This window comes from Dipodomys spectabilis, unplaced genomic scaffold (assembly GCF_019054845.1).
Source record: "Dipodomys spectabilis isolate Male_0828 unplaced genomic scaffold, ASM1905484v1 ptg000098l, whole genome shotgun sequence".
Taxonomy (NCBI): Eukaryota; Metazoa; Chordata; class Mammalia; order Rodentia; family Heteromyidae; genus Dipodomys; species Dipodomys spectabilis.
Window position 1 is genome coordinate 10,006,798 of NW_024870775.1, and position 25,909 is coordinate 10,032,706.

At 46.0% G+C, this 25,909-nt stretch overlaps 1 protein-coding gene across 1 annotated transcript in view; it reads right to left on the reverse strand.

The window, feature by feature from the left end:
• Positions 1–25,909, reverse strand: part of Sdk1 (sidekick cell adhesion molecule 1) — an 836,641-nt gene that overhangs the window by 205,457 nt on the left and 605,275 nt on the right. The window contains exons 6-12 of the mRNA XM_042686840.1: positions 19,416–19,527; positions 18,684–18,874; positions 11,651–11,734; positions 8,221–8,415; positions 5,008–5,124; positions 3,119–3,286; positions 425–527 (exon numbers count right to left, since the gene is read on the reverse strand). Of these exons, the coding sequence (XP_042542774.1) occupies positions 425–527; positions 3,119–3,286; positions 5,008–5,124; positions 8,221–8,415; positions 11,651–11,734; positions 18,684–18,874; positions 19,416–19,527 (970 nt within the window). The remainder of the gene's footprint in view (positions 1–424; positions 528–3,118; positions 3,287–5,007; positions 5,125–8,220; positions 8,416–11,650; positions 11,735–18,683; positions 18,875–19,415; positions 19,528–25,909) is intronic.

Consider the following 25,909-nt stretch of genomic DNA (forward strand, 5'->3'; position numbering starts at 1 on the left):
TCTCCTGTTCCCCAGTACACTAGAGCCCTCACTGGAGCAGAGGAAACCCCTTCCAAGCAGCGCAGAGCCCCAGTGTAAACACTACCGAAATCCTATTCGATCCCGCTGGATTTTTCTCTCATTAAGTATCAGCCCTTGACAAGTACGTTTTACAGATAGTGTATTAACCTTGGCAGAAAAATCATGAAAAGCTGTATTGAAGTCATGAAGTGGAACATAGCTCACTGTAAATAATACATAAGGCTGGAGTGGAAAATAGGATCCGTGTGATTAATGACGGGGCCCATGACTGTAAATGCCGTAATCAGGGATCTGTTGCTGAAATCAACGGCCCCCAAATTCTTCTTTCTCATCTTCACTTCCCTTGGTAAGTTCACAGAATATTAATAAACAGTCCCAATGTATCAAAAATGTCTTATCTGACCGGAGAGAAATGCGGGGGTCATGAGTGGCTCCGCAGTGCAGCGTGGCCGTGGTCCCCTTAATCACGACTTGATCCTCAGGAGGAAGCACGATGGACGTTCGATCTGAAACAACACAAGCCACAGCTCAGATGAAATCACGCATTCGAGGCAGTCTTTGCCCCGTAGGGGGACAATGAATTGGTCACCTGACATCAGAGCCTCCAATTTTTCTCTCATCTTGGTAAAATGAGTGTAAATGGAAGCACTCAGAAATAGTCAGGGAATTGAAAGCCAGCATTTCCTGTCATAGCAAAGTTGGCTAACCAGCCCTTTAGCAACCTCCCCCTCAACCCCCACCAAAGTCCTGGGTCATCCTCATTGCCCAAGAAAAAACAAGAGGGGAAGGGGAAGGTCACCAGCTTGTGAGTTCTACAGTCTTGGCTAAAATTGAGACTCTTTCCCCAAATACTCACAGCTGTACAATTTTTTATTCACAAAGTATTTTGTGACTTTGCAAAATGAAATGTGCTTTTGTGTATGTAATTTTTTTATCACAATTTCATAAAATCTGTTTTAAATAATGTGTCATATCGTTATTATTATTATTATTATCATTATTTTGTCAGTCATGGTGCTTGGACTCAGGGCTTGGTGCTATCCCTGAACTCTTTTGCTCAAGTCTAGCACTCTACCACTTTGGGCCATAGTGCTACTTCCTGTTTCTTGGTGGTTAATTAGACATAAGAGTCTCATGGACTTTCCTGCCTAGGCTGGCTTTGAAATGGGATCCTCAGATCTCAGCCTCATAAGTAGCTAGGATTACAAGCATGAGCCACCAGCACTTGGCTTACTAAGTATTATTAGTACTCTGTAATACTATCACTCCTGAGTCCCAGGAATGCAAATTGTGATCTTTCCCTATACTACATAGTGGTAAGGGGCTGTATATGTTAGCTCTGCTTAGCCCTGCAGCCCTCCGGGCTCCATAGCTGTGGCTGTTAATGGCAGCCTCCCAGCAGGCGGAATACATGTCCCTCTGAGCAGCATGCACAGAGCAGGGAACTTGGGAGTCACAGGGATCACAGTTCAAGATCCAGCAGGAAAATGTTTGAGTTTTATTTTCCTTTCCTATGGAAGGGTACACTACTGTCAGGAACATCGGTGTAGATTATCATAGGTCAAGCAGGTTGAAAATGTTCTGTGGGCTACCACGGTGGTCTACAATTAGATTGGTTTTCATTCTGAATCTTAGCAGATCTACAAAACTTCCTGGGGAGTGATCTATAGAAATATACACTTCTCTTTTTAATGTATAACTAGTTCACTTTCATGATATGTCATGGTAAATTCCAATGCCAAATGGAACAAAACTTCTTTTCTAGTTATTGCCAATGTTTAGTACTTTCAAACTCTCGATGCTTTTAGAATGACTAATAAATTAGACAAGGGTCACTTATCAAAGTGGACACCAATGACATGATAGAGTGCTTAAAAAAAAATCCAGATAGGGGGCTGGGAAGTGGCTCAGTGGTAGAGTGCTTGCCTTGCATGCATGAGGCCCTGGATTCGATTCCTCAGCACCACATAAGCAAAAAGAAAAAAGCCAGAAGTGGCGCTGTGGCTCAAGTGGTAGAGCACTAGCCTTGAGCTGAAGAGCTGAGGGACAGCACCCAGGCCCAGAGTTCAGGCCCCAAGACCGACCCCCACCCCCCAAAAAAATCCAGATAGGAAATAAAGCACAACGAAGTTTCCCTTACAAGTCATTCACTCAAGGAAGTCAAAACTCTCTCATCGGGTAGCCTTATGAAAACCTATCACTAAGCACTAGCCTTTGCCTTTTTGAACAATGTGCTTTCATAATAATTAGGCAAGATGAGGGGGTCTACGTACTTTGTAGTTGAAGGTGAGAGGGAGTACTTGGTACTACAATTTATTCTGCATTTCAGAAACCAGCATCCTAACTAGAGATGATAAAAGCTGAAGAAGCAATAAAGATTTTCTTCCAGTTTACTTCTAATACACAAGAAGTAGTCATAGTTAATGTATTAGAAGTATGGTTTGGAGATAAGATAGTATAGAGAAAAACACTTTCTTAAGTTGTTTTTTTTTTTTAATCCATCATGGGGCTTGAACTCTGAGCTTAGGAGCTGTCCCTGCACTCTTCAGCTCAAGGCGAGCACTCTATCGCTTGAGCCACAGTGCCACTTCCAGTTTTCTAGTGGTTTATTGGAGATAAGAGTCTCACGGAGTTTCCAGCCTGGGCTGGCTTTGAACTGTGATCTCAGATCTCAGCCTCCTGGATAGCTAGGATTACAGGCATGTGCCACTGGCACCTGGCTCTTTCTTAAGTATTTTAATTCCTGATTTAGTTGCCTTAGCAAACACTCTGAAAATTAGCTAACATCAGCAACTTTGTTATTTGAGTTAACTGGGTGTAATATCTCTAATGATTTGAAAAAGCCAATCTTATCTCTCTCAGAAAAGAAACAAAAAACAAAAACCCAATGCATGAAATCTTTAAATATATCTTCTAATTAATATTTAAGAAACTGAAACATTAATTGCTCAATAGATTTCTATAAATCAGTTGTGAAAAAATAATCATCTTCTTGATGAAGTGAGAAAGCACCAGAACACATTGATAGCCCCTGGGCATCCATGGAACACAATTGCAGGGTGCTTAGTAGACACTTGTCAGCCATGGTGGTCCTTACTCCACACAGTGAGTGCTGCCGATGCATCCAGGGAGCCCTCTGTGTTAGCTGCATAGCAGGTGTAGTTGCCGGCATCCTGGATGGAAGCAGGGGTGATCTGCAGGCCTCCAGATTCTAGTAGCATAAACCTAGGAATCCGGACAGAGCCACTGGCCAGAATATGGTTCCCTGAAGAGTGGAAGAGAAGCAGGAACATTAAAGCCACAACCCTTGGAAGAAAAGGAAGATATGACTACAGTAGCAACCAAGAACATAACACAGTCAGAGACATGGAAAGTTTTATCTTAAAAGAAAATAACTCAACTATTTCTTAGCATTACTTAGAGTAACAAAAATCCAGACCATGCTCATTGTGTAATATTGAACTACTTCGTTAAAAAAATTATGGCCTGTGTATGGGATCACTATCTTTGAACAAGTGCTTTTTATGTTTCTTGGTATTTATATACATTTGAAAATATCTATAGTATGCTACTATTATATTTATACTCAGGATAGACAAAAACAAGACATAAGATTAGCAGCCATGCTGGGCACCAGTGGCTCATGCCTATAATTGTAGCTACTCAGGAGGCTGACATCTGAGTACCATGGGTCAAAATCAGCCTGGGCAGGAAAATCTGTGAGATTCTTATCTCCAATTAGCCATCAGAAAACCAGAGTGGCACTGTGGCTCAAGTGCTGCTGTGGCTTAGTGGTAAAGCACTTGCCTTGAGCTGAAGGGACAGTGCTCAGACCCAGAGTTCAAGCACCAAGACCGACAACAACAACAACAAAAAAGATCAGCAGCCATTGTTGTCCACAAGACTTCCTCTGAGATGGAGAAGCCACCACACAGCTTTCTGGTAGCATGGACCAGGTGTGAATTTTTTTTTACTTTTTTGTCGGTTGTAAGGCTTGAACTCTGGGCCTGGGCACTGTCCTGGAGCTCTTCAGCTCAAGGCTAGTGCTCTACCACTTGAGCCACAGTGCCACTTCTGGTTTTCTGGTGGTTAACTGGAGGTAAGAGTCTAATGGACTTTTCCTGCCCAGGTTGGCCTTAACCTTAATCCTCAGATCTCAGCCTCCTAAGTAGCTAGGATTACAGGCGTGAGCCACCAGCACCTGGCTAAGATGTGAATTTTTTTTTTTTTTTTTTTGTCGGTTGTGGGGCTTGAACTCTGGGCCTGGTCACTGTCCCTCAGCTCTTCAGCTCAAAGCTAGCGCACTACCACTTGAGCTACAGCGCCATTTTCAGATGTGAATTCTTATATTCCCCCCAGATCAATGATTCTTCAAACTACGAGAATGAACACACTTCAGCACAGACCCCTGAGTCAGGACTGGTTCAGTGCAGCGGGTAGGGCGCACGCGAATGTGTGCATCTGACTTCTGACCTGCAGAAGGGGCTTGGAACTATGAATACAGCTGGTGATATGACACTGGTCTTCACAGGAACTGGAAACATGGTTGCAATTTAGCTCCACAGATCAAATTGGGGAGAGTGTAAAATAATGCTACGCTATATGTACCTTCATTAAAAAAAAAAAGAGAGAGAGAGAAGACTAGATTTTTAGTAGTATGAAGAAATCCTTCCTTCTACATGTGGGAAAACGGATCATAATCAGAATTGCTTCATGTCCCATAATTAATGTTTAAAGAGGCCCAGTGGGTGGAAGGCACTCCGTGAAGGCTTACAGAAGAGTGATATTTGCATAATTGTTATCACTTTTTAATGGTTGCTTCCTATCTTGAAAGGTGGGTCTTCTTGCTCGACCTGTTGGTCCTTGTACCCCTGTACCCCTTGTACTCCATCTCATCTAGCACTGGTGAGTGGATGAACACAGCGCAACAAAACACAGTGGTATTTTTATAACGCCACACTGCTACAGAAAGCAGAAGCCACCTGCCTCTCTTCCAAGTGATGGCAGGTTTGGGGGCTCCAGACACTTCACATCTCAGCACGGCTGTCATCCCATCAGTCACCGTGGTGTCAGCAGGACGCTGGGTGAAGGCCGGGGCGATATCTGTGGAGGAGAGTTTACAGTGTGTGGTCAGTGACAGCCTTGAGTGGTGCAAGGCAGCCAGGCAGAGGCTCTGCTCCAGCTTCCTGGGCCCATTCACAGAGATGATGTAGCAGTAAAAGCTGAAAGCCTTTTGGGGGTGCTCATGACCCTCCATAATTAATTCCTAGGAGTTGCCTATCTTTGTTTGCTACTAAAGAGAAATGTGTGCATGAGTGCAAAGGGCAGGGGCCTAGAAAGACCAGTTTTAGGTGAATGCTAAAGATACTTGGATGATGATGATGATGATGATGATGATGATGATGATACCCCGCTTTGGTTGTCCAAATAAAAGAAAAGGCTAGTTCTGAATACAAAACAAGAAGACATGGTCACACTGGGTATTTAAAATAACAATCATCCTTGGACCTCACTGAGGACTATCTTGCTGCAGGCTGGGGCTTCTCCCTCGTGAGGACCTAGATGGTGAAGCTCCACGGAGGCTATCAGGTAGGGAGTGTAGGCTGCTGTGAGCAAGAATTTGCCTGACCTTCTTGCCTGACTCTTCTGGGATCCCACTGGCAATGCAACTGTAGCAGGGGTCACCATGCCCAAATCTCATGGGAAACCCACAGGGGAGAAGTAGGTATATCCCAGGAGACCACAGTGCAATGGTGGCCACTTTCTTCACCTAGCAGAGACCCTCACAAGCCTCAGACAGCCCTGTCTACCTCCACAGCTCAAGCCTGTGGTTTCTGTCCACCTCGTGTGAGCTTCACACACCAGGGCTGCCTTGTATGACACAGGCACCTGCTAGCTAGTCTCAGAGCATCAGCTCAACTAACCAGACCTGAGGCCACCAGCCTGTTGGTGCTTCTGAAAGCAGAGGCAACCTAACCCCATAGAGAATCAGGGCCTCCAGACTACTGGCTCCTACATATCCCCCGTTGGTTTCCTGCTTCAGCTGCCTTGCTTGTCACAAATTCCCTTCAGTTTTCCTCAAGGCATCTAAGGTCCCAACCCCATCCCACTTCTTTCTGGTCTCAGTGTGTTATCTCAGTGAGACCCTCTGCACCAGCATTCACAGCCATCTCTACAGCACTCCTTAGACAAGGGCTGCTTTTCTGTCCTAGCCTCTGTCCTGGGGTACAGAGCCTCATCCTTTTCCTCATAGCCTAGCCAGATACTCAGTAGCCATTTGCTATGTGAATGATTAAATACTATTTTTTTCTTAAAATTTCCTAACGGTAGTTTAATTTAGCCAACCAAATGAAATTAAAAAAACAACAACCGTATAACAAAACACCTTATTTTGCAAATTATGAGTAAAACTAGCTAACTCAGTACTGTTGTCCCTGTGACCAGGTTAAAGGCATATTTCTGTTGGAATGTCTAATCTGACCTTCCAGAGATCCCTGTAACAAGTCTGGGTTGGCATCCACATGAAGAGATGAGAAACTGAGACCAAAAGAAACTCAGTGAGCACTCAGACCAGCTCACCTTCAAGGTCCAGGGTTTCTTTTCAGTAGGGGAGCATGGCAAATCACAAATACAGGACCAAATCCAGCCCATCACCTATTTTCATGAAGTTTTACTGAAGCTGGGCACTGGTGGCTCACTACTGAAATCCTAACTACTCAGGAGACTGAGATCTGAGGATCGCAATTTGAAGCCAGCCTGGGCAGGAAAGTCTGTAAGACCCTTATCTCTAATTAACTACAAAAAAAGCTGGAAGTGAAGCTGTGGCTCAGTGGTAGAGTAAAAAAGTGGTGAATGAAAAAGCTAAGAGATAGGAAGGGATGAGAAGGGGAACAAAGGAGGAGGCTACAATACTTGATAAGAAATGTACTCATTATCTTGCCCATGTAATTGTAACCCCTCTGTACAGTATTTTCACAATAAAAAAAAGAAAAAGCTAAGAGATGTCATCCAGGCCCTGAGTTCATGCCCTAGGACAGGCACACACACACATACAAAATGTTTTATTGGATCTCAGCCACACTTCTTCTCTATTGCAACTTCTGTGCTATGGCAGCAGAGTCCAACTGGCTGTGATAGAAACCACATCCCGCACAGCCTTAAACACTTCAGAGAAAAAAATTAATTCCCTGGCTGATCCTTGCTGCCAGAGAATCCTGGCTATGACTGCAAGGTAGGCTTTAAATAATTCGAATCGATCACAACTCAGTTTCTGGTGTAAGCACCTAATATAATTTCTATAGTTTGAAGTAATATTGGTTTCCTGTGCTCTAAACTACAGAGAAAATTTGACCTCTGAGTAAAGGTCAAGAGAGTGACTCCCCCTTCCCTAGTTTACCATAAATAAGTGTGTACATCTTAGAAACTTGTCTTGTCCCTACCCAGCTCTAGCTGGTGGGAGCCATGGGCCATGAGCACAGTCCCTCTTTCCACTCTTTCCAGTGGCTCTCACACCTACGGCACTAGCAATTTACTTTCAAAAGGGCAAGCATGAAAGGTATAATTCCATAATCACTAAATTCTACTTCATTTTAGAAGAACAATATTACGACTATGGGAGATTAAAAAGAAAACCCACAGATAGAATGAAAACCTTTACTTTTATTTTATTTTTCAAAGACAGAGTGCCAAGGTATTTCTGTTAATGGGATAATAAAAGAAACTCACAAAAGAACTATAATTGTTCAATAAAACTAAAATAGAGAATGAATATTAAAAATGGGGGAAAAGATCTAAAGAAAAAGATTAGGAAGGAGCTGTTCACTCAATAGGACTTCCAATTCTGCCTAGAAAAGTAGGGACTGTTTTTCTATTTCTCCTTTAGAGAGAAGAATTTCATAGCTCAGTTCAGGAAACATCAAGGCTCGCAGGACAGCCAAGAGACCACAGCGAGATCCTCACCCCTCCTGGCTTCAGCAAAGTTCCCTATGGGACTCATGGCTGTTGAGTTGTGACAGGCATGGCCCTCCTTGGTGGGTCACCTACGGACATAGGGCCCAATGGCTCCTCCAAATGGAAGTGCTGCTACTGCTACTGCTACTGCGTGTGTGTGTGTGTGTGTGTGTGTGTGTGTGTGTGTGTGTGTTTAAGGGAAGCTCTGCCCTATCCAGGAGACTGCTTTTCACTCATAGTGGTACTCACTAGTCACATCCAGGTAGGTGTGGGTCTGGATCTCCCCTCCTTCATTACTGGCAAAGCACTGGAAGATTCCAGAGTCTTCTGGATGCAGCTTCTGAATGCGTAGGCCTCCACTGGACAGGACCTGGTATCGAGGGTTCTGGAGCTTGCTGATGGGAATGGCATCTTTGTACCACTGGAGCGTGGGAACAGGGACCCCTGGGTAGGAGTGGAGATAAATAGATATCAAAAAAATTAAGTTCCATGGGCTGGCATGGTGGCTCAGTGGTAGAGCGCTTGTCTTGCATGCATGAGGCCCTGGGTTCGATTCCTCAGCACCACATAAGCAAAAAGAAAAAAGCCAGAAGTGGCACTGTGTCTCAAGTGGTAGAATGCTAGCCTTGAGTTCAGGCCCCATGACCAGACCTCCCCACCCCCCCAAAAAAAATTAAGTTCCAAGACTTCCTTATATAAGGATCATGGTGAAACTATTCCTTTTTTTTTTTTTTTTGTCAGTCATGGGGCTTGAACTCTGGGGAGGTGAAACTATTTCAAAGGCTAACATGGCAGTGTCCTTTCAGACACCCTGTAAGGATTCATTTTTCTCCTCTTCTATGAAGACACTGACGTAGAGTGACATTAAAAGAAAGACTGGGGAGAATGCTAAGACTGCATGGGTTTCTGTTCTGACCTTGAGATTCAGATGGAGACGAAGGGCTAGGATTCTACCTGGTTCAGAAGGCTCAGCGGGGGCTGGGGGAAGGGAGGCAGGGAGTGGACACATCCTGGGTCTACCCTCACTGGCTGCCTCCTTGTGGACACTTCACCTTTGTATAGGCAGCTGGTGAGAGGCTACTCTGTTCCTACACTAAGCACCAAAGAGCCAAGAACATGGAGTATCTATACACAGAGGACATCTAGGAAGGTCAAAGCTATCCAAGGAGGGTGAACTGGGTAGGCTAGAAAGACTTCACACAGAGCAGACCAGTGCACATAAGATAAAGTTCAAAAATCCCACAGAATGGGGAAGGAAGTACTTAAGACTTGATTTGAGATCTCAGATGATTCTATTCTTCACTTTCTCTAAATATATAATTGTATAAATGTATACGTAATTGTACAAATGTATTATATATTATATAATATCATGTGATACATGATGTAATATAAAACATTGGTTTTAAGATAGCGTTTCCAGGCTGGCCTAAGATTCACTATAGAACCCAGACAGGCCTTGAACTCTCAATCTTCTACTCTAAGCTGCCCAAGTGCTAGAACTGTAGGTATATAGCACCATGTCTGGGATTGAAATTAAAACCGCACCCTGCTATGAGTCAGGGGAAGGTCCACCCATATCCCGTCATTCTAGATGCTATGTAGGTCGGAGCAAGATGTCCACTTTAATAAATAAAGTTAATGTCATGGATATCTCAAGATAATGTGTTCTCAGATTCTGTTCTCTGCCTTAATTATGTTTCCTGTCACCTTTCATTAAATCAGGAAATAAAAAAAATCCATTTCAAGGTAAAAGCATAACCAATTCATGTAAAATCTACTAATGGCAATTACATGATGTAGTTTCCAAAAAGAGTCCCCATTTCGCATGCTGCTGGAATTTCATTGTCAAAATTAAAAGAAAGCAGTAAATTATAAGACAGCAATGCTGTGCTGGAAGACACGTTCAATATACATTTACAAGTCTATGCTTAACTAGCAGTTTGCCCTGAAGAAATCAGAAGAAAAGAGCACTCTCATCAAAGGGAGAGTGTAGCTTATTGGAAAGTAATTGTTAGGACTGGGGAAATTGGGGTTATTTGTATTGGAGAGCAATCTAAAGTCAAAGTCTGTCTGTCCACTCTCATTTCTGAAATCTCAGCAGCCTAAATACTTCATAGCACCATACTCAACAGAACTTCCTTTGGAAGCTAGTGTTTCTGTGAAAAACATACATTGTCACCTCAAAGGAAAGTCACCTTGTCCTTGCAACTATGCTGGTACAGCCAGAGCAGAGAAGGGCAGAGGCAGAGCAGGTCTGCAGGGAGCAACCATGGTGAGGTGACCAGGAGCTGGGACAAGAGCAACCGAGGACACAGGTCCCAGGAGGAGTGGCTGCTCATAAGGTAGCACGTTCTCTGCCTTTACCAGCAACGCTGCCCAGGACTGAAGTGGCATGCACGTGAGTGTACCCAAGGGTGAATGGGATCAGTTCTGAGCCCCAGGGCTTCATGTTCAGGAGGAAGCCAGGTAACCCAGTAGAGGAAGTGCCTTGATACCTGATGGCTTGGGTTTAGATCTTGTCTCCATGACCTTGGACCCCAGTACTCAACAACTCTTCTTACATGCCAGGTACCTGGCTGATTTTATAAGATGTATCTCATTTGATCTTTGCAGTTCTGAGCACCTGACTTCACCTTGCTTTCTAGGCAAGGTTTCCAATGTGCTTGTCTTGTGGAGCTGCAAGGAGGTTTTCAGAATTGGTTATAAACTTTACCTTTCCTGCAAGCTCTTAGGGGGTTGGATAGAAAAATCCACTCTTGAGATGCTAGGCCCTAGCTTGGAGTCAATGGCTCATGCTACTGCTGCTCAGGAGGCGGAGATCTGCAGATCACAGTTCAAAGCCAGTCCAAGCCGGAAGGTCCATGAGAATCTTATCTCTAATTAACCAGCAAAAGCTGGAAGTAGAGCTATGACTAGTAGAAGAGTACCAGCCTTGAGCAAAAAAGCTAAGGGACAGCACCCAGGCCCTGAGTTCAAGCTCGAGGACCAGCACAAACCAACAACAGCAACAACAAATCTACCTTTAAGATGCTAGGCCCAAATAAGAGGAAGCTTTCTACTTATGCAGGCTTTGTTAATGAATTGCCTTGCAGCATGATCTCCATGGGGAGTGTGTGTGAGCACGCATGTGCATGCATGCGTGTGTGTGTGTGTGTGTGTGTGTTGTGTAAACTCCCTATGCTGCCTGATAGAAAGCCAGAGATGAGGGCACTGGGCACAAATGAGGTACCAGGAGTCTCAGAACTGACCTGATTAACAGAGGAAATCTGGCCTGAAGTTAAAAGGTAGACAAGTAGGAAAAGTTCCTATTCTATAACTTTAGAACAATCTCTTTCCAGTATGGACATGGCTTCCAGTCCTCATGAATTGGTTGGCAATAAGTTTTCTGTGTGTTCCTTGCTTTGTGGAGCTGGAATGTGTGCAAGGAGCCACCAAGGTATGTCCTGTCGGCTCTGTTTGGGACTCAGGACGTGGAGTCATCCTTCTGCTCCTTCTCCTCCCCTGGGGTAAATGTGAGCATTACTGATTTATAAACATGACACAAGAGCTCAGAAGGATCCAGCACGATTCCCAAGGTCATAGGCCTGGGTTCCTCAGTCCTCCTGCCCCTGGAAGGACATGTCCTGCCTTGGACAAGGTCACTGCCACTCCTCCACCTCACTGCTCCCATACTCACCCATGGCTTGACACGCAATGTCCACAGTTTCTTCCACTTCCACTAAAACCCGACTCTCAGGCTCAGCAGTGAAATATGGTGGCTCTTTAAACAAGGAAAAGAAACAAAAGATGGACCTTAAGTAAAAGAAGGATCTGACAGCCTGACATAATTGGAGCTCCATTCAAAACTGTTCTCCAAACTTTATCATTAATTATCCTTTCTCCCTCCCTTTCTCTCTCTCTCTCTCTTTTTCTCTCTCTCTCACATACACACACACACACACACACACACACACACACACACACACACACACACACACACTTGGAATTCATGAGCAGCAGGAAAGGCAGTTTATATTCTAAGGTTTGCAGAAAGCAAATTACTACTCATGGCGAGGGCTACTTTTCAGTTTATGGGCTTGAATCATGGAATATCTTAATTCACATTTTAGAAGGACCATCCCAAGAGGTTCATAAAGGTTTATATTTACAGCACAGTGTTTTATAGGCTAGTTTGCTTTAGTATCTAAACACTGACTCCCAAAGCTTGTCAAATACAGTACCCTATCCAGGCTCCTGGCCTGTATCTCTAAACAATGTAGCTTATTAGTATAGTTTTTAAAGTCTTAGCAATGTGTATCTGAAATAGATTTAATACTTCAGTGGAGTGTAAAATAATAGTAAAGAGGTGTGGGGGGAAGCTCCATCCATCTTTGGAAGCAAAGGCAACTCCCTGACATTTGGTTGTCTGAACTCTCCCCTGGCTTGTGCAACAGAAATCCTGGTTGTATTAAACAATGAATTTCCTCTGAGAGTGAATTGTAATCTTTCAGTTTATTCAGCAGAAATTCAGCAGAGGCATGGCTGGGTTCAAGAGTATTAAGGTAGTAGTGATTTCATTATCATGATAACAAAAGGCCCTTCTATTCACTTTCTGTGTGGTAATTAATTTCTGAGGACTGTCTTCCAGAGTGCCTTATTTTTATTGAAATGGTGTTGAATGTGGATAATACAGCTCTGGCATGCTTCCTATATTGACTGTATCTTTAAAACAGGGTGGGCCCGAAAAGGAGGAAAGAGGAATGAAAATGTAGCACTTCAAAGAAATGATTAAGGAGAAAAAGCTGAAGGGTTCTGAATGGAGGCAAAGTTGGGTATCAATTCTGCAATTACCTGGACCACTCGAGCAGAAACAATCTGCCTGAATTACTTCCCCCTCCCACTGGCTGTGGAGATGGCTGAGAATTTGCTAGATCAGAACAGAATCCTCCGCTTGTTATATGCATAGACTAGGCCCAGAGAAATGCATACACAAATATTCCCTGTTCAGTCATGTCTCATCAATCACAATGATAGCAGCATTATTTACATCCTAACTATCCCTTGGCTTCCTGCCCCGCTCTGGCCAAGGCCCTGGTGCTAAGGTCACAGCCCAGATTCATGGATGTAGAAGCCAATGTCAACTGTCATGATCTAATGAAAGAGAAGGGAGGGAAAGGGGAACACGGTCAAGACCAGCGTCAACACCTGCTTATAATTACTTCCAGTTTCCATTTCCTTACTCCTAGGGTGTGTTTTCAGATAACAGTAAAGTCCAATACAGAAGTTAGAAATAATATAGAAAGCTCCCACGCGCTGTTCCTCAGTTTCCCCCCTTGGCAATATTCTGAAGAATTACAGTGCAGTATCTGGACTCTGACATGGATGAGGTCACTCTATTTTATACATGGGTCCCAGGTTGGCTTCTGCTTGTGTATGTGCATGTGTATCTGTGCACTGTTTTTCACGCATGTGGGCTCTTGGAGCCACACCATATGGAGACATGGAATGGGCTCATGGCCATGAGGTCACTGTCTATCCCTGCCTCCGAACTCCCCTCAGCCCCTGGCAACCCCTGATCTGTTCTTTTATTTCTAGAAGTTTTTCATTCCTGGAAGGGTTAAATAAGTGGTCATACAGCATACCCCCTTTAAAGCTGGATTCTTTTCATCTAGTATGATTCCCTCAAGAATCATTGTAAATGTGCACTTTTGAGAGGTTGGAACCTTCAGAGTCACAGCACCTCCCACAGGGGTTGCAAATGGTATCACATGAGAGGGTCACAGCAGATACAAGGCATCTACAGAGTGGCCATGGGGTTGGGACAGGCACTAGGAGCTCCTCCACAAGTACTATCACCTTGCCCCAGCCAGGTCCAGGTGCTGCTCCCCCCTCCCTGCCCTCTATAGCACCTGGCAGAGCAATGGTTCAGACGCATGCCTTTCCCTGACCTTGAAAGCCTGCCAGGTGGCCAAGCCTGTAGACTGAGCTTTATACTCCCCCTGCACACAGGTCATGACTGCTTGCTGCCAGACCTTCACACTAACCAAGCAAGCAGGTTTTCCTCCCTATTCCTGTCTGCTTGGTCTCCCACAGTTTGCTAGGACAAAAAAGTAGGGATAGATACCCAGCCGACCCACCATGATGACTGTCCACCACACTGTGGGGGAGATCCACAGGGTAGCTGTGCTGGGCCGGACCGCTTTAAGCACTTACTCTTCAACGAGCAAAAGAGGGTGAGTGTGTGTCTTATGGGCCACAGTTCTAGGATGGGTGTGCAGCCAATGCAGGCCTACACTGGTCTTCTAAAAACTGACCACAGCTGCACCACAGCTGGAGACTGAGATGGATACTTCTCTTTTGAAATAGTATGATGACATGAAAAAAAGGTTCTTGTGTCCTCTGTTAAGTCAGAGTTAAGATAATGCCATTGTAGGCCAATTGTTCTCCAGGGGAGGTATAAGCCACTGGCTCCTCAATCTCAGAGCCAGAGGTGGTGTCCTTCCCAGGTGGCCCCAAACCAGGGCCTCTAGAACCCCTACTTGTCAGCGGGTCAGGGTGACAGAGTGGATTCTGGCCCCACAGGGCAGCCTTAGTGGACATAGGCCATGCACAACACTGATTGGTCATGCTTTCCTGTTCATGAGCCGAGTGGTAGCTTCTGTCTGAGCTTCAGGGCTCATGTGGAGCAGCATACTCCTTGAGGTCTCCCCCTCCTTCCAACACCCCTCTCTGGGAGCAGCAGGTCTCAGGTTCTGCCCTTGGCGGTAGCTACTGACCATATATAGTTGCCTTTGTCAACTGTGGTAGATAGAACTGTTCCAAAGGTTGTCCACCCATGAAGCCTGGAGCCTGTGAGTATGCTTGTGTGTGACTTAAGGCCATCAATCTTAACACACAGAGACTGAGGGATGTGGATTGGCTGGGTGGATCCATTATAATCACAGGAGAAAGTGGAAAGCTCTTTCTCCCTGGAAACAGGAAGGCAAGAGGGAGAAGAAAAGGGAAGATGAAAGAGAGGAAGGGGGAGAGGAAAAGAGAGGACAGAAGGGGAAGGAACTATATGTTGGGATATGAACATTTACAAGCTGCTCAGTTTCAGCTCTAGAAGACTTCAGAGTAAACCACAAAATTGCTTGTCAGCCTTAGTGCCAGCATTAAAAAAAAAAGAAAAAACAAAAAGAAAGACATGAAATTAGAACAGCTTTGTGATGCCTAGTGCTAGTTCTCCATAAGTTGTTCTCAGCCTCTAGTGTTTTGGTGTGGAAGGGCTTGTGTGCCAGGATGTGCACCTTTGGGGTGTGGGCAAGGGTAGCCTTAGTGCTGCTTTGGTACAACCATTAGAGCAGGCTGAATCTGTGTGTCTGGAGGAAGATACACAAACCACATCTCCGATTTAAGATGCCGAGGAGGTAGGGGGCATCCTTGTTGCATTCATCCCCAAGGAAGAAACAGAGCTCCCATGGGACATGAGGCATGCCCTGATTTCAGGGTCATGTGAACTGATGAACGGTAACCAGCCAGTGCCATGTGATGTGTGTTATGATGCAGCCATACTTCATCAAATCTCCACTGTTCAAGAGGTGTGAAGCCTTCTTTAGACCCTTCCCGTGCTGGGGAAGTGGAAACTAAGGCTGACAGAGGCCATGATGCTTGTTCAAGCTGGTGAATGGTACAGAAAGAAGTTGGCAGAAAGCCACACTTATACTTCATGCCATGCACCCCTCCGAGTGTCCTGAATGCCATTCCACACAGTCAATAGAGACTGCATAGCCAGATGCTCAAGTCTAGGCTGGCCTCCCCAAAGCAGGCCCCACACAAGGCCCAAAGGCAGCAGGGCAGGTGGGCGGTGAAGGAAGCACCTACAGAGGCCAGCTGATACCAAGGCTGTGGGTAACTGGCACCTCTTCAGCTTGGCACATAAGCCCAGAGCAGATCCCCACTGTCAGAGGTGGCAGAGCATCAGAGCTGATAGGGAGAGGGTGTTGCTCCCTGTGTCCATCTCTGGCACTTTTGCTTGCCATAGTGGAAGAGATAGCTCCTGTGGTGGGAGGGTGCTGGCACAGGGAGAAGTTACAGAGGGCAGGGGCCAGGCTGCACTGGCCTTGGTGTGTGAGATTGGGTGCTATCTTCCTAGAGGCCGCAGGGCAGGGCAGGGCAGGGCAGGGCAGGGCAGGAGAGAAGGTCTATCCAGGACCCAGCAGCACAACTGAGCTGCCAGGAGGTGCGGGTCAGGAGCCATGAGGCCATACATGGAGCCTGCTGACTGTGCAGGGTGTCAGTGGGCAGCACTCTGCTCAGACCAGAGCTTGAGGCTCCTATTGCAACCTCGGAAATTGAGCAATCCAGCGGGGAAAATGACAGGTGGAGTAAACAGCCGCCGCTGGTCTGTCTTGTCTCATCAGTGTGAGATAAAAAGTAATTGGGAGCCAATTTGTTTCTGCTTTCTTTCATCTGCATTCTCCTATCATAGCACTTTTTCTATTTCTGCCCACGACAGCCCAGTGAGACAGACTATGGGTCTCCAGGACCCCTCTGCGTGCAGTCCTCTGTATCACAGGCAGGTTCTCTCCAGGCCTTTTCCAGCATGATCCAACCATGAAGTCCCACCACACAGCAAATTCTTCCCAACAAAAATGTGTGTGTGTGTGTGTGTGTGTGTGTGTGTGTGTGTGTTACTGAGAACGGAATCAAGGTGTTGCATTTGTTAGGCAAGCATTCTATCACTTGAGCCAGGACCCCAGACCTTTCTGTTTTATTTTTCAGAATGCATGTCCAGGGCTGGCCTCAGACCACAGTCCTTCTATCCTTGCCTCTAAAGTAGATGAGACGGGCATGCACCACTACAGGCTTTACAAAGGGGACTTAAATCAACATTATGAAGAAGTAAAGTACATTTAGGTACCTTTCTATCAGAGCAGAGAGGTGGGACCTGCAGAATGACAAACCAATTTGCTTTTGATTTCTGACATACATACAGGAGCAAAGTTTACGTGATAAATTTAAATACTTTAAAATGGAATTATGATGGAAACAACATTCTAGTTACAGGGGGATAAATTTCCTCTCTTGTTTAAATTACCTGAAAATATTTTAACACAATATAGGCCTGTCTACCAGAGATTTACGCATCTCAATTTTTAATTTGGGTTCAATCTATAATGCGCTTTGCTTGTATAGTTGTAGATCAACCTTGCTAGAAGTCTCTGCAAAGACTGGCATGGAATATTTACATTCTTAGTGAACACGCTGCCACAGGAAGGCGGTGGGAGGAGAGCTCAGAACCACATGGTAAGATTAGCTGTGATTTGCCACCCTGAGCTGCTGTTCTAGTTCTTATGCTACCCTAATGTCTCTTTCAGAGGGTCCAGAGGTGTGCAATGCCAAGTATTTAGCAGAGTCGCACACTGGGGGCTCCTGGTTAAAGGAGGTGAAACAGTTCAAGGAAACGAGTAGCCTTTGGCACTCTTGCTAACTTTCCTAGAACCTACAAGCTCATTTTTTTTTTTTTTTTGATAAGTGGCAAACTTGTACAATGTATCATGGCTTCCTCCTATTTGCATCTTCCTCTCTCCAGAGTAGCTTGTCCTTCCTGGAGCTGCCTTCTAAGGCCCTCATTTAGCAGTGGCTATTGCTGAGAAGCACAGGTCACCAGGACAGTAAAACACACACACACACACACACACACACACACACACACACACACACACACACACACAATCAACTGGGCCTGAAGCAGGAAAAAATGAAAAGAAATAAAACAAAATAAAGGGACTTTGATAAGAAATGTACTCATTATCTTGCCCATGTAATTGTAACCCCTCTGTACAGTATTTTCACAATAAAAAAAAAAGGGACTTGTCCACCAACTTAATGTGGCTGATTCATGATCTAAAAATGAGGTTTTTACATTTCCTGGCCCCCGGGTAAGGTGTGCTTCTCCTTTTATCCTCCAGCATTAGAGTGGAGTGGTTCCAATAGGTTCAATGTTACCCTTTGGCCTTCCATGGTTCTGGATTAATAATGTAGCCCATTTTTAGAAAGTGCCTCTGATCTCATCTTTCAATGGACCCAAAGGTAACATCCCATCATTTTTGCTTCCTCCAGGGTCACCACAGGCAGTGGAAGTAAGGAGGAAGAAGGAAGTGAGCCAGTAGGTGACTTCCACAGTGAGGGTGTTACCAGTCCACTCCAAGTTTTATGATCAGAAAGGATATGAAGGACACTTTCTGCAAGCTGACACTCTGGAGTCAGTAGATTTGTATTCTTAACGAAGAACAGTATGAATGTGGAAGACAAACTCAACCTCACCTCCATTTTCTGGGTTAAAAATAAAGTCAGGGGCCAGGCATCAGTGATGCACATCTGTCATCCTAGCTACTCAGGAGGCTGAGATCTAAGGATCAAAGTTTGAAGCCAGCGAGGCAGTCAAGTCTCTGAGGTTCTCATCTCCAATTAACCACCAAAAAGCCAGAAGAGGAGCTGTGGCTCAAGAGGTACAGTGCTAGCCTTGAGTGAAAAAGTTCAGCGCAGAGTCTAGGCCCTGAGTTCAATTCCTAGTTATGGGCAGAAAAAAACAAACAAATACATAAAGTAAGCCAGTGGCTGAAGAATACCTGCCTTCCAGACTCAGCAATGCAAAAATAAAGCAAAACCAAAATAAAGTCAGAGAAGTACAGGGCAGCTATTTTGTCTGCTACAAGTGTGAGGACGTGGCACTATCTGAGCCTTACCAATGATGGAGAGGAAGGCTTTTGCCCTGGCTGGTTCGAAGGCGCTGCCCCGAAGTGAGGCCTCACAAACATACAGCCCTGTGTCAGCGGATGTGGGGTTGCTGATGGTGAGGCGCCTGCCGAAGCTGTGTAGCCCGCTGGTGAGTCGCACACCATTTCTCTTCCAGTACACGCTTACTTCTTCCACAGGCCTGCGAGCGCAAGGACATCGGTGACAACAATTGTGAATCATGTAGGTGGCAATAATAATAATAATTTCCAGGCATTCAGCACAGGCTTGACAAAGCTAATTCTACCAGGAACCATGGCAAGCTGAACAATGGACATTTAAAAATCAATCCAGATACAGCGCTACTCCCGCACCACGCAACTCGGCCATACATTCTGCTCAAGGGCTATTGAGCAAGGATAGCTAATTGTGGTACCAATGGACCGTAAGTGCTAATGATTCCATTTGCTCAGGAAAAGAATGTTTAAAATAAATACTACTAGGGGACACTACAGCTACATGGGAGGCGTGACAATCTCCACTCGATCCTGGAGTGATCACAAACCAGGCAGAAAATGTCCAGGACTACAGGAGGGAGAGGAATGAACTTTCCTTTGCTCCTCCTCCCCTACCCCATCCCCACCTGGCCTGGCAGAGGGGGCCTCCACCATTGCCCATGCTGGGTGTCAGGCTTCCCTGTGAGGATGGACAACCTGTGTTTCCATGTTACAGTGCATCCATACCTGGCATTGGCAATGCACTCCAAGGTGGTCTCACTGGACCCTGCCACCACACTCCTGTTTCCCGGGGCAACCACAATGACTGGAGCCATGGCTTCTGGTGCAGCAATATCTCCTGTGGCAGAGAACATGAAATGGTACATGGAACTCTTTGTCATGGAAGAGGGGAGAAGGAGAAGGTGATAGATAACACTCTTACCAAGCCACATGGATAGGAAACCCAGAGTCACCCTACCTATCAGAACTCCTCGAGGATCTGTGGTATCACCTGTGGCTTCTGCCAACTACAGGAACGGGGAGCCAGGCACAAGCCAGTTTTATCTGCTGGACTCAAAGCCAGAGACCAGGATGCCCAGTGCCTGGGGACCTCAGGATGCCGGTGAACTGTGCAGCTATGGGCTTTTGACTACTCAGTGTTTTCTAAAAGGTTACTGGCTTTATATGATTATATTTTCCATTGAGCTAAGAATTTTCTTATTGAGTCACCCTGGCATACCCACTGCTTCAGACTCAGTCAACTGTGCAGGTCAGGCACTTTGTTAGGCACAACTGAAAAGAGCCAGTAGTAAGCTATTTGGGATGAACACATTCAGCCAACAGTCTCTCTCTCTCTCTCTCTCTCTCTCTTTCTCTCTCTCTCTCTCTCTCCCCCTTTCCTGGCAATCCCTTTTTTCTTTTCTGTAAAATAAATACCCGGAATCCATCTCTCTTTTGTGGGTATCAAACTATAAATAATTTAGCTCATACTTCTGGAGACGAGGAAGGAAAAAAAATAGGATGCATTTTTGCCACTTTTCTCTAAAATACATTTAGCATCAAAATTAAACTACCCACAGCACACTTTACTACTGTTTATTTAGGGAAAATGAAGATGGAGCCGTATTTATGGAGTGGGGATTTCAATAAAGGGTGGAGATGTAAGAGACTGGAAATAAAAACAAATCTCAATGACTGTAAATGCAAAATGCCCTCTCTAGTTCTTTATGTTGCAAAAGCCCATCTGCCAGTGGGAGCAGCTCAGAACTCTGGTCTATGGAAGGTTCTAGCCTTCCATGGGCTGGGGTGGGTCACAGATATCAAGAGAGAAGGGTGGGACAGAGGGAGGAAGACTTACCAACAGTGATTTCCCCTAGCTCCTTAGCTGCCTACATAGTATGCAGATTGTTTTTGTGCCAGTGTTGGGCTTGAAAACAGAGCCTGAGCACTATCCATGAGCTTTTTTACTCAAGGCTGACACTCTACTGCTTAAGCTACAGTGCCACTTCTGGCTTTCTCATGGTTAACTGAAGATTGGAGTCTGGCACTTTCCTGCCCAGGCTGGCTTGGAACTGTAATCCTCAGATCTCAGCCTCCTGAATAGCTAGGATTACATGCACCAATGCCCAGTATGTAAATCTTTAAAAAGTTGCAGGCACAGCCAACAAATTAAATTTGTGTGTGTATATGCTGGTACTGGAGCTTGAACTCAGGGCCTAGGTGCTGTTCCTTTGCTTTTTTGCTAAAGGCTGGCATTCTACCACTTAAACCACAGTTCCACTTCCAGCATTGTTTGATTGATTGTTAATTGAAGAGTTTCACAGACCTTCCTGCCCTAGGCTGGTATTGAACCACAACCCTCAGATCTCAGACTCCTGAATAGCTAGAATTATAGGCATGAGCCATTGGTTCCCTGGATAATGACTCAAATTAATTTTGTTCAGCCCACACAGTGATTCCATGATGGGGTACTGATCTCACACATCCGAGAGGCAATGCAGGCAACTGTGATGTTCTCTATACCCTGGGCTTCTGAATCCCTGTGGGAGGCCCCCATACAAGCTCTGGGATTGTGGGCTGGATATCTGGTTCTGAGGGAACGCTGGAGTACAGATACAAGCATGATTGCCAGGGGGTGAATGGAGTGCCAGTCTCAGGACCAACGTGCCCATCAGCTGTGAAAGATGTCATGAGGAGAAATGACCCATGCAGCTAATATTTGCAAATAGTTAAGAGAAGTGAAGGAGAGCAGCAGTGAGAGCTGAAAGGTCACTGAGCAAGGCGCTTGCTTGGCATTCATCACCGCAAGCCACTGTGGCACAGGGGAAGCCCACGCTCAGAGCTCGGCATCACCTGGGCAGGATAGGCTGGGGCCACTAGGACCTGCCCAGGAACCTGCACACTGACTAGACAGGTAAGTCCTGGGCTGTGTCCTCGGCCCCTCAGGGGCAGGTGTAGCAGAGGTACCACTCCAACCTTGGTGTCAGCCACATAGCTAGAAAGATGAAATGGTTTTTAGTTTGATTCACATGAGATCAGACTTTTATTGTTATCACAGTTTAAGCACACATGTATGTACTGTCCGGGCCTTCTCCCACAGCGCGAAGTTGAGTGACTTGCTCCAATCAGGCTGAGCAATGTCAGCCTCTGACCCAGTCCATAACTAGCCTGAGTTCCTGTGTTTAAATGTTTTTTAATTTTTTGCTGGCACTGGAGTTTGAACTGAACTCGGGGAGGGCCTCATGCTCTCACTTGTTTTTTTTCTGCTCAAAGCTGGTACTTTACCACTCAAGCCACATCTCCACTTCCAGCCTTTTGCTGGCTAACTAGACATAAAGTCTCACAGACTTTCCTACCTGAGCTGACTTTGAACCTTGATCCTCAGACCTTAGCCTCTTGGATAGCTAGGATTATAGGCATGAACCACCAACAACCCGGCAACAGCCCCTATTTCTGACAGTCCCACAGTATCTGAGCTGTAACAGATACTCAAGTCACTGATTCATTAATTTGTTATAAATATTCTGTCTTAGTAACCTGGCATTAGTCCCAATCCCCCTTTCCAACATCCTCCAGTAACAATCATTGCTCTAAATCAACAAACATCATCATCCCTCCCCTTGGAAGTACTAGAATTTGAACTCAGGGCCTTGTGTTTACTTGCTAAATAAATGTTCTACCATTTGAGACACACTCCCACTCCATTTTTGCTTTAGTTATTTTTCAGATAGGTTCTTACCTTTTTGCCCAGGGCTGACCTTGAGTCATGATCCTTCTTATCAGTTTCTCCCATATAGCTGGGATCATGGGTATGCACTGCCACAACCTGACTTGCTTGTAGTCATTAACTTTTTGCTCAGGCTGGCTTTGAACTAAGATCCTCCCAATTTCTGCCTTCTGAGTAGTTGGGATTACAGGTGTAAGCTACCAAACCTACCCCCTAAAATATCTTCATCTATTATTTCTTTTACATAATGCTGTCTCTGCCTAATAAAAACTTCAGCTGTGCTGTTATCCAAAAGGAACTTAATTAGGACATTTCTTCCCCCAAGCATCTCCTTAATTGAGGCTTCTCAGCAGTTGTCTTTGCCGACCCTTCCCAAGATAGTCCCTGGTGGCTGAGTGAAGATATTGAATTAGGAGCACTCTGGAAGCCAGTGCAGGTGGACGAGACAGCTTTAGAGGCAGGCAGAGAGGCAAACTTGAGATGAAGCCTCTTTGTACTGGAGGAGTGAAGAGCTCACAGTGGGGGGTGGGGGGGGGGAAGATGGACCTAATCACCATCCACTCCCCCCCCACCCATGAACCTCCTGACTCCCCAAAGAGGCTGAACAGGGAGAGGCAGTTCAGATTGCACTTAATTAAAAAGGATGCTTAAAGAATAGCAAGTCTTTCAAGTAGGAAAAAAAAAGTTCCAAAGTAAACTGACCTGCTAAACTGTGGAATTACTGGAGACTTAAGTATTCTAAATGGAAGAGAGTCAGACACAGTGCTGGAGGTGGGAGAGTAGTACATGGGGCCAGCAGGCTCAGCTTACTGAAGCTCAGAGCTGTGAATGCAGGGAGCCACAGAACTTGAAGGAAGGGAGAAAAGCAAAGCAACTACAAGGCCATCTGGACACGGAGCAGGCCTGGCAGAGAAGACAGCAAATACAATGCATACAGATACCTCCTGCAGGTCATGCCTGGTGTGTGGAGGCTCAGCCAGGGGCTGCTGAGACCTCAGAGCAGAAAGTAGGAGGACTGGGTAATGTAGGGTGGGAGGGTCAGCTCAAGTGGAAATCTGAGGGCATGGAGCTGTATTCCAGGGGACCAGGGTGAGCCAGGCAAAGGACCAGGCAAAGAACTGATGCGACGCCAAATTCTGGTAACTGGAAAAGAACCCAGTGAGGGTGGTGGCAGAGGATTGCTGGCAGGGGACTGTGATGACACAGGATCTCTAGGACCCTCCCTGGCTTAGGGACAGTGGAACTGGAGCTGGAAGAGGGAAGCTGCCATTTCTGTGATAGAAAGACTGGGGAGGAGAGGGAAGAGGCAGAGGCCACAGGCATGCAGGCAGAGCGTGCCTCTTCCAGGTCTTCTCCAGATCAAGTGCCACCCTTGCTCACCTCTGATGGCACCTGAGGTCTGAAGCCAGTGATAAGCCTCCATAGGGCACTAACCCTCTCCAAGCTATAGCTCATCTGATCCAGCCCAGGCCCCACTTTGTCCCCTGATGCTGCACCCTCCCCAAGTTCTTAAAATTCATGAGAATGTGTCCTCAGGCCATGCAGTGGTGACTTGGTGACAGGCTTAGCCTTGACCTTTCTTGTCACTCTGTACCAATCAAGATGTCCCCACCCAATCCCCATCCATGGTCCCACCACATCATACTCTGTTCCTCTTCCCCCAGGGATCCAGGGCAAGTTCCCTGCAGGGCATGGGAACTTGCTGAAGGCAAGTTACTTCTCTGCATGTCCCACACATGAGCCTGTCTGGAGGATGCTTGCTGATCAGTGCTGAGGGAGAGGAGAAGGGGAGGAGTTGGAAGATGGGGAGAGACCAATAGCCCTTTGGAGACATCTCCCCTCGCCCCTCCTGAAGACCCTGAGATACAGGGACAGTGGCAGGTAGAGACAATTCCCCTTCCTCTTCTTAAAAAATCCTAGAGGCAGAGAGAAATACTGGCTCTAACAGAGGTAATACTCCTTCCCATATAGAGTGAGGTGGATAGTGACCCAACCAAAGACCAGAATAGCTGAGACTTCCTGAAAAGAATATAAAAGAAGCCGGGTACTGGTGGCTCAATGCCTGTCATCCTAGCTACTCAGAATGCTACAACCTGGGTAGCCTGCTGCCTGAGGGTTTGGGTCAGAGCCATCTCACAAGGCCTGGTGCTCCCTAAGCCAGCCTGGTGACAAGGAGGTGAAACCTCACCCTCAACCCCATTGTGCTGGGTCTGCCAGACACAAACCTGACATAATGTTCTCATAACGTGCAGGGTGAGCCGATACACTCTTCCCACACAGGAGTAGAGAAGTATGCCACAAAGCAAGCTGCTTATGATGGCCACCATGACCTCTAAGACCAGAATCAACCTGCAGGCTTTCACCGCTGAGCATTTAAATCTCCAGAGGTTCCAGTTTTGTAAAAGCAGGGTGTCATTGCAAAGCTTCCAGGTGAGGAAGGCTATGGGACCACCTGAAACCTCAAAATCTTCCTGCTCCAAAAATAGTTGTTCTGATATTTGTAAAAACCAAAGAGAAAATATGCCTAAAAACAAATCCAGAGAAGAAGTCTCTTTGAAGGGAAGAGACAAGGAGACAGCTTCCTTCTGGGCTCCTGACACAAGTGGTCTGATGAAGGGTGAACCACTGAGGTGAAGAGGTGAGGGATGGACAGGTAGAGGTGGGGGGATGCAGAGTCGAGGGGTAGAGGTGGAGGGGTGGGTGCATCAGGGTGGAGGATGGGGAAAGTCTGCAGCAGCCACCGGCATGTGGGATACTGGGATGCTGGTTGGCTATCAGCACACGAATGGTGAGTGGCACTAGGGGTCAGGGTGACCGCTGCAGCCCCGGGGAGGATGAGCCCCCAGGGAGCACTCACTGCCGAAGGTAGTGGGGACACTAGAGTGATGCAAGTAGGAAGCATGGGAAAGAGGCTGGCATATCTTTTCCAAATGGACAGGGACTCCCATATATAAAATCAAGGCCAGTCCTGCTCCAGAGATGAATCTTGTTTACCTTGTGAGATGAACATTAAGAGATATACCGCTGGATGGATGTAAGTGAAAGCCTGGCCTCTCCATGAACGGCTTGTCAGGATCACAGTGCTCAAGGGTACATTAGGAACTGGACTTGCTACTTCGTACAGTGTTCACAAACACTTCTCAATCTGTCCTCTGGAAGTGTGAAGGGCAAGGATGGGCCAGACTGGGCCGGGGCTTCATGCCCCCTTCCCTCCCCACCTCATTGCACAGGGCCCGGCCCTCCTTTGGGGAATGGGTCAAAATGGCTCTAAGACATTGTCCTTGAAGAAAATGCAGGGGAATTGTTGCACATCAATAGCGTTTGAGACTGCTCAGGCATTTTTTTGTTATTGTACTCCTTATTTTTATTATTCTTTTTTCCCCTCCCAAACGCTTCTCCCTTCTCCCTGCTTCCTCACCGAGGTTTCACTGCTCTAGCCTCATACATGCTGACTATCCATTTTGACAATATCTATCTTTTACTCATGTCAGCCCAAACCCCACTAGTGCCCACT